This window comes from Orycteropus afer, unplaced genomic scaffold (assembly GCF_000298275.1).
Source record: "Orycteropus afer afer isolate SDZICR_OR568_19922 unplaced genomic scaffold, OryAfe1.0 scaffold00402, whole genome shotgun sequence".
Lineage (NCBI taxonomy): Eukaryota > Metazoa > Chordata > Mammalia > Tubulidentata > Orycteropodidae > Orycteropus > Orycteropus afer.
Genome location: NW_006921989.1, coordinates 2,218,395 through 2,235,969, shown reverse-complemented (window position 1 = coordinate 2,235,969; position 17,575 = coordinate 2,218,395). Strand labels below are relative to the sequence as shown.

Here is a 17,575-nt window from a genome sequence, read left to right as displayed (position 1 = left end):
GTGGGTTTGAACCACCAGCCTTCTGGTTAGCAGTCAAGTGCCTTACGCACTATGCTACCAGAGCTCCTTGTTATATATGGACATTCTTATAGCACATACAAACATGTGTAGAAATATCATCTGTGACACTTACATATGGTCATGTGTATATTCCCTTTTGCCTAGACATACCTGATCATTTAGCCTGCCAAGACTCTTTAAGGGAGTAGATTGCCACATCTTTCTCTCATGGAGTGGCTAGTGGGTTTGCCAACCCTTGGGATAGCAGCCGAGTGTTTAACCATTGCTCCAGCAAGGCTCTTTAGTGTGAGGAAGGGGACCATCAGAAGTCTTTATTGGAATTATAGGAAAATTAGATTGTCCAGGGTCCAAGTGAAAAGGGAATGTAGGATCATGAGGTTATTCAGGCTCAGCCTGGTAGGGTAGGAGGCTGAAGGGAGACTGCACTTGCAAGTGTGAGGAAATGAGCTTGTCTAGACTCAGCCTGGGGACCCTGAAGTTATCTGGACTTGAGATGGGAGAGGACCAAGTGGTTTGGAAATTCAAGGTAGGGGAGCATACAGTTGTTTGCTATGGAGTGGGGAAAGAAGTTGTCTTTGAGAGGGAGAGGCAGGAGGTTGACTGCTCATGCTGGAAGGCATAGCATGAGGATGGCTGGACATTAGGAAGGATTACATGAGGTTCTTCAGGTGTTAAGTGTGAGGGCTTGGAGAGAGAAGTTGTTCAGGCTCATGGTGAGAGGAACATGAGCTTGCCTTGACACTGGCTGGAGGGATTCAAAGTTGTTCAGGCCCTAGGGTTTATGGCAGAGGGTGACCTGGGTCCTTTGCAGGGGAGACATAAGGTTGTGCAGGCCTTTCACCATCATCTCCACCCTTGGCCAGAGCTCCTGATTCCTGACCATGCTAATGTCTTCTACGCAATGAGTCCAGCTGCCCCTGGAGACTTCGTGCTGCGGCGGAAGGAGGGAGCTCAACACTCACCTTCTCTTTCCCTGACTTGAGGTGATTCTCCCCTTCCTCCAGGATACAGACTCCATGGACAGTGTGAGGCTTGGCTTATATCACCACTGAGGCAGAGGGCTTCTCTCACCAAAAGCCTTCATCCTCCAGTAGAAGCCATTGCACTCTGTACCCTGTGACACCCTCCCCCCCAGCTTTAGCCCACTGAACTCCATCTCTTTGACCCTTTCGGTGTGACATCTTTGTTCCAAGGAGACCAGCCTATGGGATGGCTTGTGGGGAGCTCCACCCTATAAACATAGAAGAGCGCAGGGAGTTGGAGGTCAGACTCCTTCCCAGGGAAAGCTTGTTGTTTGAGACACATCAGAACTGACGGAAGCAGATGAAAATTTGATAACGTTATGAAAATAAGAGTCTTGTTTGTTTTGCACCTGCACCCCATGGTAGCTCTTCACCAAGCTAAAAATAACACACACACTAAGAAAGCAGTCACATGAAGCATGCCTGATACCAGAGGTGATATGCCTCTTTTTTTTTTTTTTTTAATGAAAAATATCAAATTTATTATTAGTAAATATATGTAAACTGAAACAATATTTTGATAGGTAATAATGTTATCAAATTTGCAAAGAAAATGTAATATCCAAAATGCAATATTATTTGGCATCCCTGGTTCTCTTTGGGTTTTGCACCAGTCTATTCTATGGATTGGCATCTCTGCTTTCTTACCTTTTTCTTTTTCTTTTTTTAAACCCCTTGTGTTAGGCTGGGTTCTCTAGAGAAGCAAAACCAGTAAAGCTTATATATACACACATAGAGAAAGAGAAATTTATCTTAAGAAAATGGCTCACACACTTATAGAAGCTGTCAAGTTCCAAGTTCTTGGCTCAAACGTCAAGCTGGAGGCTTTTCCCAACTCACACAGCCATGGGGACATTGAGCTCAAGGTTCACAGGCTGTTCACTCCAATGAATGACGAATCCAAGATCTCCAGGCTGAATGGTGGATTGTTTGCTCATGGACAGTTGTAGGATATGCCTCTCTTTCGCTATGTATTTGGGAGAGTTAAGAAATTCTGTTGGAATAGGATATAAGTAGTGTCATTACCCCTGAGCCAATAGGGGCTATGAGAAGAAGAGGAGTGAACAGTCAGTAGTGGGATAGGAAGAAGAAACAGAGAAGGCAGATGAGAAGTGAGGTGTAAGGCCAACTGCAACATCCGCTGCTGTGGATTCAGTTCTGACTCATGGTGACCCCCATTGGGTTTCCAAGGCTGTAAATCTTTATTGGAGTAGATTGCCTCATCTTCCTCCTGTGCAGTGGCTGGTCGGTTTGAACTGCTGACCTGGTTAGCAGCCAAATGCCTTACACACTGTGCCACCAGAGCGCCTTAGCTTCTACACAGCAATACTAACAATCATCCTGTTTGTGAACTCCTACTCTGTGTGGGCCTCAGCAAGGGGCTTTACATCTCACAGTATTACTCATGATTCTTTCTGCTTTAAGTGGGCAAGGACCCAATTCCAAGAGGCTTGTGAGAAAAAGGAAATTTAATTGCTCATGTAATGGAAAGCCCAGTGGGCCTGAACTCAGACCCAGTTGAATTATTCAGGGACTCAAAAATGTCATGAAGATTTTTGTCTCTGTCATCTTGCTTTGCACTGAGCGTGAGACTGCTTGTTGATTTTCCCTCCTCCCCTCATCACCTTCCATGGTAACAGCACCCTTGATTTTTAGCAGGCTACCCAAAGTAGAAACCACATCTCTTATCTCCCTTGCAGCAAGATGAGATCATGTGACCAACTCCTAGTCATTGAGATGCGAGGGGAAAGGATGTAGGCAAATTCCAGGTCCTGCCTTTAAGGGAGGGAGTATGTCGAACTCTTTCCCCTTTTCTGCATTCTGCTGGCTGGAATTAAGATGGAGAGTGAGCTATCCTGGGTCAGGTGATTCATATCCTCTGAACAGCAACAACTGAAAGGAGCCTGCGTCTCTGACACCAGAGAGCTGCCATATTGGATTGCTGCAACTTGGATTGTTATGTAGGAGACAAATACATGTCTGTCTTACTTAAACCACAGTTATTTGGGTCTCTTTTACAGTAGCCAAATGAACATTTAAATTAAATGTTACTCCAAGGCACAGTTACCCCTCGTGGTAGCAGTGCCAGGCTTACATCCAACCAACCCCTCCTTCCCCTCACCTCCAGCAAAAATCCCAGAGCAAATGCCCATTGGACCACTTTGTGTCACATGTCCACCCTTGAGCCAATCAAATACTGGAAATGGAACAACCAGAATGAAATTAGAGAATGTTGACACATTTTGAAAAATGTAATTAATGTCACTGAACAATTTGTACGTTGTTGTTGTGTGCCGTCGAGTCGGCCCCAACTCATAGCAACCCCTCCTTGGGGTTCCGAGGCAGTATCACTACAGAAGTAGGATTGCCCAACCTTCCTTCCGGGGAGTGGCTGGTGGGTTTGAATCGCCAGCCTTCTGGTTAGCAGTCAAGTGCTTTAGCCACTATGCTACCAGAGCTCCCAACAATTTGTATAGGAAATGTCAAATGGGAACCTAATTGTGTACACTTTGACCAAAAACACAAAATATTTACAAATCCTATGGATCACAATGGTCTGGGAAAGCATTTCATTCCATTGTTCATGAGGACATTATGAGTCGGGGGCCAACTCAACGGCACCTAATAATTATTATTGTGTTTTCTGTGTGCCAGGCACTGTTCTGAGAACTTGACAATATACACCTTCTTTCGCCCTCACAACAGGCCTGTGAAATAGGCATTATTATTATCTCCATTTATAATCTATACATGAGCCTGAGATTGGGGAGGATTAAGTCACCTGCCCATGGTCATGTGGTAAATACCTGGCAAGGCCCTAGTTCAAACTAGGATGTTTAAACTTCAGAGCATGTGCACTTAACCACTGGGCTAGTTTGCCTCTCATAGTCACCAATGAGTTTCTAATTCACCCTCTCTCACTGCAGATGCCAATTTCCTCATTGACTTTATTTTTTTTTAACGCAAGAGTACTTGGGCACAGCTGCTAAGTGGCTAAGACAAGGCCGATGGTCTCTCTACATCTCTTGGTTTTCCTCCTTTACTACTCAACAAGTATTGCTTGAGGTCCAACTGTGTGCCAAGCAAGCCCTGTTCTAGATACCGGGGCCACAGCAATGAAGAAAACAGATAAAAATCCCAGCCCTCAAGGACTAATGGGGAGGGAATCAATGAGAAAACATCAAATACTGAAAACTTAGCCATGTAAGGGTAACGGGGAGGGTGGGGTAGGAGGTTGTTATTTTAAATAGTGTGGTCAAGGAGGAAGTCATTAAGGAGGTGACATTTTGGCTGAGACCTGAACAAAGAGCCTTCCAGGGAGAAGGGATGAAGAGTGCCAAAACCCATGTTTAAGTTCACCATCGTGCAATTTCTCTCCTGACGGATACCTCCGGTTATCCCACCCACACAGCCCACGCCCAACGTAAAAGGACGTCCCTTTCTAGTAACGCCACCTGAAGTCCCGGGATGGAAGTTCATTGGCTTCATATGGTGCACTCTGATTGGCTAGTCTGAGACAAGCAAGCGCAATGAGGACCCACTTCCCACCTTAGGCAACGTACCTCTTGGCGTACTTCAGTCCAGACGAACGGATATTATGGTTTGCTTCACAATACCAAATTATTAAAAGAATTGCATACTTTTGTAAAGTAAAATACCAAGATAAACAAACAAACAAAAAAAACCTTGCTGCTGTGGAGTCAGATCCTTGGGTTTCCGAGGCAGTATCACTACAGAAGTAGATTGCCTGATCTTTTGAGGAGTGGCTGGTGAGTTTGAACCGCCAACCTTATGGTTAGTAGTCAAATGCCTTAGGCACTAAGCCACCAGAGCTCCTCCCAAGAATACAAAAATCTAAATAACAGTAAAAATTTGTTTTCAAAAAATCCTAATTGAAATCTCACATTCCAGAATATATGCAGTTTTACAAATACATCATCTTGTTATATATACTGGTTGGCAACACTGCCTAGCTCTCAACTGCTAGTGTTTATTACCATGACTGTTTATTCATTTCCAGACTGGGGAGGGATGTTGATTCGCACGATAATATCAGTAGATTACATTTTTTGAATGTTTGCTGTATCCCGTGTGGTATTTCACAGATGACGAGGTTGAGGCTCAGATAAGGTAAGTCACTTACCCAGGAACACACAGCAAGGAAGTGTGTCTGACACCGGAACCAGAGCCGTTCCCGCCCCTCAAGCGGCCACTGGGCCAGGGAGGGCCCCTGCCCCCGCCCGCCCAGCAGGGGAGGACCGCAGCCTCCTGCTTATCTCTGCCCAGGCTGCCTGCCGGCCCCGCCCCCTCGGGGGAGCTGCCACTTGGAGACGCTGGGACGGGAAAGGCCTGGTCAGCTGTGTCCGGCGGAGGCAGCTGCTGACCCAGCTGTGGACTGTGCCAGGGTGGAGACCGGCTGGGGGTTGGAGCCCTGGGCCCCCTTAGCGGGGCCTGCTCCATGGACCCGCTTTGGGCACCCCTCTGGCCCCGAGTCGGCTCTCTCTGTCTCCTGCTTGCTGGGGCCGCTTGGGCCCCTCTACCCAATCCCCCAGACCCCAGGTTTGAGCGCAAAGGTAAGGATGGAGCTGTGTGCGAATCTCCATACTGGGGCCTGGAGGGCAGTGCTGGGGCTTGAACTCTCAGCCTGGATCTTGGGGGCCAAAACGGTGTCATAACTCCCAGGCTGGTTCCTGGTGGGGCATGCTGGAGTCTAAGTTCCCAGACTAGGTCCTGGAGGAGAAGATAGAGCGGCGCATAAGGGTCCCTAGTTTTAACCTGTCAGGGAGCCTGGAACGTGGTAAATCCTAATGGGGCAGGTGTGCTCCTGGGTCTTTCCCGCGGTCTGAGTCCCTGAGGGCAGAAGACCAAGTGGACTCTCCAGTGGAGGGGAAGGTGGATGGAGCTCCGGTCCCAGTCTGTGGGGCTGCGCCGCGACTGTAAACACAGTTGCATCTGGCGCCAGATCCCATGCCGCCGGCCCGAGGAAGGGGGCGGGGGACACAGTTGGCGCTATCGGGCAGCGGGGAGCCTGCCGGGGCCGATAGGAGGCCCTGCCTCCTCCACACACACCCACCCTCACGCAGGTCCTGGGCTGGGCAGGTTTGGCAGCTGGAGGCGAAGGCCTTGAACCCTGCATTCAACTCGGCCCGCCGCGGGAGGGCGGTTGTGTGTGCAGAAGACGGCAAAGCAGGCAGCCAGCGCCAGGCCCAGCGCCAGCGCCAGTTTAGGACTTGGGGAGGGGTTTGCACCTCTCTCCAAAGCTCTCGAGGGGCCCCAGCTGGAGGCGGGGCTTATTTTTATCAGCCCGGACAGGCGGCGGGAAGGGAGAGGGCTGTAGCCCGAGGATGGGGCTCGGCTGCCCTGACCCCTTCCCCTTGTCACTCCCCTAGTGGCCCTGCTAGGGGCCCGCGAGCCCGAAGAGCTGCTTTGCTTCACCGAGAGGCTGGAGGATTTGATGTGCTTCTGGGAGGAAGCGGCAAGCGTTGGGGTGCGCCCTGACAACTATAGCTTCACCTACCAGTTCGAGTGAGTCCCCCGGGGCAGGCAGAGCGCCCCTACGGGCGAAGTGGGCAGGGCGAGGCAGCACTCCCCTGAGGTCGCTGCCGGGGACTAAACAGCGCCTTCCTAGTCGTCGCTAGCGAGAAGCCAACGGGGTCAGGGCTGGGAGATTGACGTGATCACCGCTGGAACGCGACCCCACACATCCGGGCTGGGAGAACACCTCTCCAAATTAAGGAGTCCCTCACGTCGGGCGAGATGGCGTCTTTTGGGGGCAGCGGGAATGGCGTAGCGTTCTGGTGATCTAGAGACCTACGTCAGGGATCCAACGTCCCAGCCCCGCGGGACGATCTCTCACCCTCATTAGAGCTGACACGACCCTCATGTCGGCGCATAAATGCCCAGGTGGTAGTATCCCAAATGCCCCATGGTCCAGGCAATACTGACTCCCCCACTTGCTCCCTTCCCTCTCGCATCGCTCGACGCACAGAGGTGAACCATGGAAGGTGTGCCTCCTGCGCCAGGCACGCACGGCCAGCGGTGCGGTGCGCTTTTGGTGCTCGCTGCCTACGGCCGACACGTCGAGCTTCGTGCCCCTAGAGCTGCGCGTCATAACCGCTTCGTCCGGCGCTCTGCGCTACCGCCGCATCATCCACGTCAACGAAGTGGGTAAGTGCGCGGGGAATTGGGTGTTGGCCACAGAAGGGGGTGTCGGTCTCCACCCACTAGACATCCCCTCCCGCAGTATTCCTGGACCCTCCCGCAGGGCTGCTGGCGCGCCAGGCAGAGGATAGTGGCCACGTGGTGCTGCGCTGGTTCCCTCCTCCTGGGGCGCGCATAACGAGCCACATCCGCTATGAGGTAGACGTCTCGGCAGGCAACGGCGCAGGGAGTGCGCAGAGGGTGAGGCTAGTACTTAAGGCCCTGCCCCCGCCTCTCGAGCTCAGCCCTTACGCGTGAGGGGACCGGGTGGGTTGCAACGACACCGACAGGTCTGCTCACCAATTGCACCCTTAACACCCGGTGCCCTCCCATACCCGAGTCACCCTTGCGCCTCTAGGTCCCGTCCCTGACGCCCGACATCCCATTGACCTGACGCCCAAGACGGCTCCACACCTCACAGTCGCCCGCCTTTCCCAGTGCTTCCCTTGTTGTTGTTGTTGTTGTTATGTGCCATCGAGTCGACCCCGACTCATAGCGACCCCTCCTTGGGTTTCCAAGGCAGTATCACTACGGAAGTAGGATTGCCCAACCTTCCTTCCGAGGAGTGGCTGGTGGGTTTGAACCACCAGCCGTCTGGTTAGCAGGCAAGTGTCTTAGCCAGCCCTCCTGAATCCTAGATGCCCTCCATCCCTTGTCCCAGTCCCAAACCCCTTTAGAGCTCCGCCCCCTTAATACGCTAGCCCGCCTTCTAGTAGCTCGCGGCCCGCCCTTTGCTCTCATTGGCTCCACTGCAATGCTTGGACTCCGCCCCTTCTCACCCAGATTGGCTCCAGGGCCCTCCCCAGGTGTGCCTTTTTGCTCGTCCCGCCTCTATTGGCCACGCCTCTCACTCGGGCCTGCCCCCAGGTGGAGATCTCCCAGGGCCGCACCGAGTGCGTGCTGAGCAACCTGCGCGGCCGGACGCTTTACACCTTCGCAGTACGTGCGCGTATGGCGGAGCCGAGCTTTGGTGGCTTCTGGAGCGCCTGGTCGGAGCCTGCGTCACTGATGACCGCTAGCGGTGAGGCCACACCGGAGGGGTAGAAGGGCCGAGGCGGAGCACTTGGCAAGCCCACCACCCTCACCTCCTCTTTGCCCCCAGACCTGGATCCCCTCATCCTGACGCTCTCCCTCTTCCTCGTGCTCATCCTGCTGCTGCTGGCCGTGCTCGCCTTGCTCTCCCACCGCCGGTGAGCCCCCCATTCGGGTACCCGACCCAGACATCTCCTTGCCAGCCAGTCCTTTGGCTCTGAATACTCGCAGGCCAGCACCTCAGCGCAGCCTGTGATAGGACCGGGAACACTTTTCGCTTTTGAAATCGAGGCTAAAGAGGAGCAGGCGCTTGCCCCAAGTCAACAGTGAGAAGTCGGTGGCAGGGCCGACAAGCAGTGCAAGCCAGTCCAGACACAAACAGAGTTAAAATGTTCTGCTCTTGGGGACATTGTTTTATATCGCCTACCTCAGGTGCTGCCCCTTCTTGCCTTTTCTGTTTTTATCCTAATGTGAACTCAACCGGATGGGTTTAATGGAAAGACCGACGCTCCCGAGTGCCTCCTAGCCCTTTGCCAAGCTCTTAAGGGAAGCCTTTGAGGTGTTCTATGATCTGAACAGCCATCCTGAGGCATGTGTAATTCCAAGCCCACACGGTGCGGTTTCACACTCAGGCCTTTCCTAATGCTGATCCTTCTTCCTGGAATGCCTTTTCCATCCTGTCTGCCAAGCCGTCTCCTAGTTGTCTCTAAAGACCTTGTTCGTTTACCTCATTGGCAAAAGGGAGAAAGTGGAAAACAAGCCAGATATATCCTGATCTTGTGGATCTCACTGTCCAGACAACAAACAAGGCAATAAACAAATACTTGATTATAAGTTGTGATGAATGGTATGACAGAACCAAGGAAGGGCAGAGGATTGCAGGATAATCAGGGAAAGCTTCTGGGAGGAGGTGACATTACAGAGAGACCTAAGACTGGAAAGAGGCAGCCACATGAAAAGCTAGGAGAAGGGAAAGCAAAACGGAAAGGCCCTGAGGTGGGAATGAGCTTGGAACGTTGAAGGAGTTGAAGAATCATGTGACTAGAAGAGATTGCATGAGGGGATAGTGATGGATGATGTGAGGGAAGTGACGGTCAGATCATGCAGGGCTTTCTTTAGGGCTAAGGGAGGAACAGGAGCATGGACTTTATTTGAGATGCTTTGAGGAACTACAGAAAGTGAGTGAGAAGGGAAGTGACATGATAGTTCTTCAGGCAAAGCCTGATACAGGTTTAGAAGGAGTATGTGTTCATGTATATTAAACTCCTATGCATCCTTCAAAACCCTGCTCCAGTCACCCTTCTGTAGGACTTTCCTGATGCTCTAGCTGAAGCCCCTGCTTCCACTCTGGTTTCCCCAAACCCCGACACACCCTCTGCCTCCATCCTGATTACCAGGGGCCAGAATAGCGATGTCCCTGTGACTGGGCACCAAGGGGGCATTGGTAAGTGTTTGATGACTTGTGTCATATACGCTATTTCTTTTGGCTTTCCCAGGACTCTAAAGCAGAAGATCTGGCCAGGTATCCCAAGCCCTGAGAGTGAGTTTAAGGGCCTCTTCACCACTCACAAGGGTAACTTCCAGGTAGGTGGCCTGTTGTCCCCTCAGGCCCTGGGGCTTTGGGCAAAACCCCAGGCCTCTAAGCAGGCTGGTGCTCTTCCCACAGCTGTGGCTGTACCAGAATGATGACTGTCTGTGGTGGAGCCCCTGTACCCCCTTCGTGGAAGACCCACCTGCCCCCCTCGAAGTCCTCTCTGAGCGCTGCTGGGGGGAGACACAGGCAGTGGAGCCAGGCGCAGAGGATGAGGGGCCCCTGCTGGAGCCAGTGGGCAGTGAGCAGGCCCAGGACACCTACCTGGTGCTGGACAAGTGGTTGCTACCCCAGAGCCCGCCCGGTGAGGACCTCCCAGGGCCTGGTGGCAGTGTGGACACAGCAGCCATGGAGGAGAGCTCAGAAGCGTCCTCCTCTTCATCTGCCCTGGCCCTGCAACCCAGGCCAGAGGGGGTCTCTGCTGGCAGCTTCGAGTACACCATCCTGGACCCCAGCTCCCAGCTCTTGCGCCCACGGGCACTGCCCCCTGTGCTGCCCCCCACCCCACCCCACCTTAAATACCTGTACCTTGTGGTTTCTGACTCCGGTATCTCAACTGACTACAGCTCTGGAGGCTCTCAGGGGACCCCAAGGGGTTCATCTGATGGCCCCTACTCCAACCCTTATGAGAACAGTCTTGTCCCAGCCACTGAGCCTCTACCCCCAAGCTATGTGGCCTGCTCATAGGACCCCAGTCCAGAGCCATGTGGGGACTCAGTGTGGCTCAGTACACAAGTGCCAGTCCAGACCCAAGACTTGTCGGGCAGGGTGGACTAAACCTTCCTCAGGGCTAGGGGCATTGCTGACATCAGCTTTCTGCCCAATCCATCTGGCTCAGAAGTCAAAGGTTCCCAGTGTTTTTACAGTATATATGTATCTTTTCTATCATGCCTTTTCCAAACACCCATCCTTCTCTGGGCCCAGGCCATAGTGAAAGTCCGGAAGCTCAGTCTGAAAATTCTAGACCTGGCAACCTGAATAACAATCATAATAAAATGAATGAATCACTATAAATTATGCTAGCTACTGTAACAAACAACTTCAGATCTTAGTGGCACACTAAACAGTTTCTCTCATCTCTCAAATCAAATAGGTGGGCTGCCATCCCCGGGATAAGTCAGAGGCTTAGGCTCTTCTTTCTATGGCTTCACCATCCCCTAGGGTCTTTAGGTGGGTCCTCTGCCTCCTACCAGGCAACAAGTGACGAGAGACTTCAGAAGAGTCCATGGACTGTTTAAAAGACCTGGCCTGGAAGTGGTCTGCATCTCTTCTCACATCCCATTGAATAGAAAGTCACGTGGTACCAGCTAGAAACAGAAGGCTAGGAAATGTCACTTAGCTGTTTGCCTAGAGAGGAAAGATGTTTAGTGAATCTGTAGCTAGTCTTTGGCACAAATAACAGCAATAATTCATTGGGACTTACTCTTCTGAGTCAGGGTCTATTCTAAGGAAGCATTCTGATGACACCAAGCATTGGTGAGGATGTGGCTCTGGGAGTTCTGGTTTAACCACCTTGAAAACAGTTTGGCATAACCCAGAAGAGTTGAACATACATATATCTTTTGCTCCAGCAATTCCATTTCTAGGTATATACTATAAACACACACTCATCAGGACACGTGCAAGAATGTTTACAGCAGTAAATAAAAAACGTAGCTGAATCTTACAACTTTGAGTGGGAAAAGAAGGAAGTTTCAGATATCATTTAGTATAAAACTCTTTTTTATAAACTTTAGAACACAAAAAACTAAATATGTGAACTGGGCATAGTATGTACATGGTAATACTATTTTTAAAAGAGAAAAAGCACTTTATATCCTGTAGGTCTTTGAATTTGTGCAACATGTAGGTATTCCAACTCTCATAAATGGGAAACTGAGGCAGAGAGAGGTTGTCAGACACCAAAGTTTGGCTGGCTTCTAGAACTTGTACCCTTGTCTGAGCTGGGATCACCCACCTCAGGGGACAATGGGGTAACTGTCATCTCTCCATGTGGTTGGAAAGCCACTAACCACTCTGTCCTGGGGCCCTGCCCACCTGACTCCAGGCAGGCTCGAAGGCAGTGCTGTCTTGGACCTGGTGCTCCTGGCTGCAGCCAGCAGCAGGCAGGGAAATACCGCTGGAGGAGTGCCAGCTGCGCTGTGTCCCCACTGTCCTTCTGGGTCTGGAGGGCTACCATGAGCCCACAGCTCCCACCAGGCCCAGCCCGGTGGCTGAAGTGGGCAGCAGTGTCCAGAAGGAGGGCAACCAGGCGGGCAGCTTCATGGGGCCCCTGGTGTTCTGACAGGTACTCCTCCAAGCAGTCAAGCAGCAGGAGGGCGGGGGCTGGCCCCTGGGCCTCATGGGCAGAGCACAGGAGCCGGAAAAGCTCACGGGTTGAAGATGGGTACTGGAAGCGGATCTTCTACAGAAAGGAAAAGAAAGGCCAGATTCAGCACCAGAATGCCAGCTATGGCAGCCCTGCTTGCTAGCATACTTCCCTGGATGGGGTTCTCACTCCCTCACCAGATAGCTGGTTCCAGGGTGAAACAGCTCAGACCGCCCAAATAATCTATTCGCCCTCTTTTTCCATCACTCACCACTGTCCTTCATTATTTGAGAGAAAGCGTCTTTCGCCAAATCTCTAAATGTACTTTTCCACGCAAAATCTGTCCCTAGCGCCACCTGGTTTTACCCCATCCTACACTACAGTTCCACTGGAAGCAACCCCAGCCTATACAACATCCCAGTTTAGCCCTGCCCCCTACTGGCTCCCGACTCCGTGCTTTGGCATTGTATCGCTAACTCCGCCCCATCACTGAATGGTTTCTCACTCAATCTTAACTAGGCTCGGTATGATCCCGCCTCTCGCTCACTCTTGACTCCACCCTTGCTTCTTACCCGCCTGCGTACCTGTCACTCAAGCCTAGATCCACCCCTCCATTGGCTAGTCCACCTCTGGTCCCGCCCCACCATCTACCTGGAGCCGCAGGGGATCGAATGCCGCTCGGGTCCGAAGGGGTAGGCTTTGCAGAGGCCTCCGGGCCAGGAAGAAGATGGGGCCTCGACCTTCCCCTGCCACCTCCAAGGCAGCCGCGAACAGCAATGCTGTCTTTCCGGAGCGTGGGCCGCCAAGCAGCAGCAAAGGTGACCCAGACTCAGCCGCGCTCTCTTCCCCAGGCCCGGCCGCGCTGCTCGCGCTCAGCATTCGCCGAAGCGTCTCCGCCATTCGCAATTTGCCTTTGTCCAATCGCCTTCCCGTTCTGGCCTTAATCACACCCAAGCCTAGGCATCATTGGTTAGAGTATGCTTAGCGTCTCTGTTGGTCTGTGGGGCTGTCCATCAAAATTAGCTTGACTTTTGCCTAACTCCTCCCCTCGCGAAGGGGCAAATAACCTAGTTTTAGGGAAGAGGAATGAGGTCATTTGAGAAGAGATCAGATTCTTCTTGGGGGAGGCTGCCGAAGAAAGCAGCATGAATACAATTATAGTGAGCTAATCAGTTATTCAGACAAATAAAAGGGTTCATTCAGATTTGTTGGGAGCAGGCCCGAATCACTGACAGCTTACTTAAAGTCTAACCTCAATTTGCTCACCTGTAAAATGGGGCTCATAAAATCTCAGAGGAATATTGTGGTGAGCGCGTGTCTGTGTGTTTCTGCAGATGTCACCCAATGACAGTTGAGAGGTGGGGAGAGAGATGAGCTATGTGCAATGAAATCCAAACATGAGCCAAGTTGTGACAGACATGAAGTATGACCTGTACACAGGTACGAGTGTGTCTGAGGCTGCAGACTGGGGGACGTTTGTGTGAAAAACGTCAGCTGCCTTCTGTGAGGTTCTCTGAGACGAGAGCTTTCAACTGGCTTCCTTATTGCCCTGGGGGATTCTTGGGTGCTGCTTAGGGTACAAGGAACTCTGTGGTGCAGTGGTTAAAGCATTCTGCTGCTAACCAAAAGGTCGGTGGTTTGAACGCTTCAGGCACTCATGGAAGAAAGATGAGGCAGTCTGCTTCACTAAAGATTTATAGCTTTGGACACTCTAAGGGGCAGTTCTATTCTGAGTATAGGGTCATTATGGCATAGCTATGAGTCAGAATTGACTCGATGGCAGTGGGTTTGGCTTTTTGGTTTTACTTAGGGTACAGGGAAAGATGGGGCCATAGGGCAGAGAAAGGAGCAGGAGAGACAAGAGAGATGGGTTGTGAGAGTGAGGGAGAAATGTGGCAGGGACTTTGTCTTGCTCACTCCTGTATTACTAGAGCTCAAGATAGTGCCTAGCATGTTGTAGGTCCTCAATATACGCTCATTAAATGAAGGAAGGAAGGAAGGCAGAATTGGTGAGAAACTGGGAGAGACAGAGAAACAGGTGAGTGATCAAGTGATCTGGCTGGGTCTCCTCACCCAGACATCACCCTAGAGCTGCCACTCATGCCCACGTTGCCCTGGCAACTCTGTCTCCTGGTAACTTCAAAGTGGTCCTGTTGCCAGGAGACCTAGGGGCAGAGCAGAACTGTATTTCCTGAGCTTTCTCTCTCTCTCTCTCTCTCTCTGGGCCTAGAAAACAGCTCCACAATATTCCCCAGTACACCCACACACACAGCTGGACACCCCACACACCTCTACACACACACACACACACACATGCACCATGACATCTCTGCATATATTCTGCTTCTAAAATCCTCACTACCAACAGCACTACCCTTTTCAGTCCATCTCCTTACCCCCATCCCAACACAAGGCATCGTCTGCACACTGTCTCCCACATTCATATCCTTACACCCTTTCCCTTACACAAACACACCAGAACACCCTCTGATACAAGTATGCCATCCCACACACACACACACACATTCCCTCTCAGCCAATGTGTTTGCAGTCCTTTCTGCACACTCACTCTAAGGCACTGTGGTGCAGTGAATTACTTAGTGTGACCTTTCTACCCATGATCTTTGTAACTCCCAGCAGATTACTAGGTGGGACCATGCAAATAAGGTGTAGGGAACTCTAATGTGAGGATTGGTTAGTTTTACCGTGGTGCTGGGCTTAAAATGAGCCCTCCTAGAAGCAGCGAGGGGGATCTCACTTCCATCAACAGAGAATAGCTGGAGCTGGAGTGTAGCGTGTCCTTGGACCTGAGACCCCTGCACTGGACCTCCTTGGCAGAGACACTGCTGCCAGAGACACCCCAGCTGAGACGCCTGACTGAGAGACGGCAGCAGTGGAACAAAGGGGTGTGAGACAGACCGGCAACCTTGCAGGCTCAAGGAGTGAGAAAGCTGAGTGCCCTTGGGCAGGAGGCTTGCCGATGGAGTGGGGTGCACCTAGGTGTACCAATTGGCAGAGCCAAAAGAGCTTTGTAACACTTGTCTGAGCAGGGCAGAGGGCAAGCTGAAAGGCTAAGGGCCAGAGAGGCATGCTTGAAGGCATAGTAGAGAGGAGTCTGTCCTGATCAAATTGTATCCTGAGAGCATTCCTGAACCTAAATTGTAGCCTGTTACTTCCCTAATAAACCCCATAATTGTGAGTATTATCTGGGAGTTCTGTGTGCCCATTACAATGGATTATCTAACCCAGCAGAGAAGTAGTGAGTGCTGTGGGAGGGATGGTTGGTGTCAGAATTGGTAAAAAGGAAGAACTAGATGGTGCCTGGGCTACCAATGCCAACTGCTCAGAAAGCGATCAAATCTGGAGATCCTGGATAGAGTGGGAGGAAAAATGTGGAATAAAATTCAAAACCACAAAAAATGGTTTTGAATTTACCCTTCTTTACTGGTCGGAAAGAGACTGGTGGAACCCCTGAGACTATGGCCCCAGGTTACCTTTCAGGCCCAGAAATGGACTCCCATGGATTGGCTCTCAGGCCAACAGTAGAAAGGCCTACATACAGAACACCTACTCCAGGTCAATGCACTCACCTACTCTAGGGAGATGCACCCCTTGGATCAATCAGCCATGAGACACTAGAGGGGTAGCACTCACATGGAGAGAAAGCTGGATGGACAGGAATGCATAGGTAAGAAGGGCACAGGGAAGGGGTCGTTACAGGGAGGAGAGTTTTTTATGGTTGGGAGCAATAATTGGGGCCATGAAATTGGATGCATGTGAACTGTTGAATGTAAAACAAGTTTGCAATGTAAATTGGCACCCAAAGCACAATAAAAAATAAAGAATAAAACGTTCATATGATAACCCCCCCCCAAAAAAATGGTAAAAAGGCTGGAGGGTGGTGGCATGTCTGTTCTCGTAGGAATAAGCCTTGGGCTGCTGATGGTGATTCTGTCTCCCCCTTGTGAAGTTAGAGGAGGTCAGAAGGTGCTGCCTCCATGCCTTTTTTGCTAGCACACTGTTACATGACCCTGTCAAGCATACTGTTTCAGTTTCCCAGACAGAAACACAACCTATGGGTCACCTCACCTTTCAACAGCCCAAATGCACAAGCACCCAGGAGTGACACATATGTCACACAATCCTTCCTAGAACACAGCCCCACCACAGGCCCCACCTGTGCCCTTGCCTGGCACAACGAGCTTTCATATATTTTTCTGCACTCCATTCAGGTTTCTGCTCCATTGGCGTCTACTCGGAGAGGCTTTCCCTGACCCCTGTCTGAAACTGCATGCCCATCATTCTTTATCTGCGCATCTAGCATTGTTTCTCTTTAGATAACTTACCACCTCCCACGTTACATATTTAGTCACCTCTCATCTCACTAGAATATCAGCTCCACCAGGGGAGGGATCATTATCTATTTTGTTCACCACTGGATCCTAGAACAGCATTTGGCACGCAGTAACAAACACCAAACTAAACCCGTGGCTGTCAAGTTGATTCCAACTCATACATACCCTATACCCTATAGGACAGAATATAAGTGCCCTATAGGGTTGCCACGGCTGTACTCTTTACAGAAGCAGACTGCCACATGTTTCTTCCATGGAGCGGATGGTGAGTTTGAACCACTAACCTTTCAGTTAGCAGCCAAGAGCATTAACCACCGCAGCACCAGGGCTCCTTTAGCACACGGTTGTTGTTAGGTGCCATCGAGTTGGCTCCTACTCTGCAACCCTGTGTACAACAGAATGAAACACTGCTCAGCCCTGCACCATTCTCATGATTCTTGCTGTACCTGAGCCCATCATTGTAACCACTGTGTCAATCCATCTTGTTGAGGGTCTTTGCCTTTTTTGCTGACCCTCCACTTTACCAAGCATGATGTCCTTCTCCAGGGACTGATCTCTTCTGACAATGTACCAAAGTACATGAGACCAAGTCTGCCATTCTTACTCCTAAGGAGTATCTGGCTGCACTTTGTCCAAACAAACAGATTTGTTTGTTCTTCTGGCAAACCAAGAAAACCCAAACCCACTGCTGTTGAGTCGGTCCTGACTCATAGCGACTCTTCCTTGGGTTTCCGAGGCAGTATCTTCATAGAGGTAGATTGCCCAGTCTTCCTTCTGAGGAGTGGCTGGTGGGTTTGAACAATCAGCCTTCTGGTTAGCAGTCAAATGCCTTAGGCACTACGCCACCAGAGCTCATGTTCTTTTGGTATTCCATGGTATTTTCAGTTCTTCACCAACACCACAATTCAAAGGTATCAACTTTTCTTTGATCTTCCTTATACATTGTCCAGCTTTCACACGTGTATGAGGCAATTGAAAATACCATGGCTTGAGTCAGGCACACCTTAGTCTTCAAAGTGCCGTTTTTGCTCTTTAGCATTTTGAA

The 17,575-nt window shown here is 50.9% G+C and overlaps 3 protein-coding genes across 3 annotated transcripts in view; 2 read left to right on the top strand and 1 right to left on the bottom strand.

Moving 5' to 3' along the window:
* RGL3 (ral guanine nucleotide dissociation stimulator like 3) overlaps window positions 1–1,003 on the top strand; it is a 16,081-nt gene extending 15,078 nt beyond the window's left edge. Inside the window, exon 19 of the mRNA XM_007953635.1 lies at window positions 885–1,003. Coding sequence (XP_007951826.1) covers window positions 885–1,003 — 119 coding nt within the window. The remainder of the gene's footprint in view (window positions 1–884) is intronic.
* Window positions 1,004–5,502: 4,499 nt separating this feature from the next.
* EPOR (erythropoietin receptor) lies at window positions 5,503–10,554 on the top strand. The gene is made up of 8 exons (XM_007953603.2): window positions 5,503–5,617; window positions 6,434–6,569; window positions 7,033–7,211; window positions 7,288–7,445; window positions 8,112–8,265; window positions 8,347–8,434; window positions 9,773–9,860; window positions 9,943–10,554. Exons 1-8 carry the CDS (start codon window positions 5,503–5,505, stop codon window positions 10,552–10,554), a joined length of 1,530 nt encoding a protein of 509 aa, XP_007951794.1.
* A 1,207-nt stretch (window positions 10,555–11,761) lies between these two features.
* SWSAP1 (SWIM-type zinc finger 7 associated protein 1) lies at window positions 11,762–13,075 on the bottom strand. The gene is made up of 2 exons (XM_007953634.1): window positions 12,827–13,075; window positions 11,762–12,271 (listed from the first exon to the last, which is right to left on the bottom strand). Exons 1-2 carry the CDS (start codon window positions 13,073–13,075, stop codon window positions 11,762–11,764), a joined length of 759 nt encoding a protein of 252 aa, XP_007951825.1.
* Window positions 13,076–17,575: the final 4,500 nt, after the last annotated feature.

Coding starts and splice junctions, on each gene's coding strand:
- EPOR (XM_007953603.2), top strand. CDS start 5,503: ATGGACCCGCTTTGGGCACCCCTCTGGCCCCGAGTCGGCTCTCTCTGT. Junction 6,570..7,032: donor AGCTTCACCTACCAGTTCGA/GTGAGTCCCCCG, acceptor CTCGACGCACAG/AGGTGAACCATGGAAGGTGT. Junction 9,861..9,942: donor CTCACAAGGGTAACTTCCAG/GTAGGTGGCCTG, acceptor CTCTTCCCACAG/CTGTGGCTGTACCAGAATGA.
- SWSAP1 (XM_007953634.1), bottom strand. CDS start 13,075: ATGGCGGAGACGCTTCGGCGAATGCTGAGCGCGAGCAGCGCGGCCGGG. Junction 12,272..12,826: donor TCGATCCCCTGCGGCTCCAG/GTAGATGGTGGG, acceptor TCCTTTCTGTAG/AAGATCCGCTTCCAGTACCC.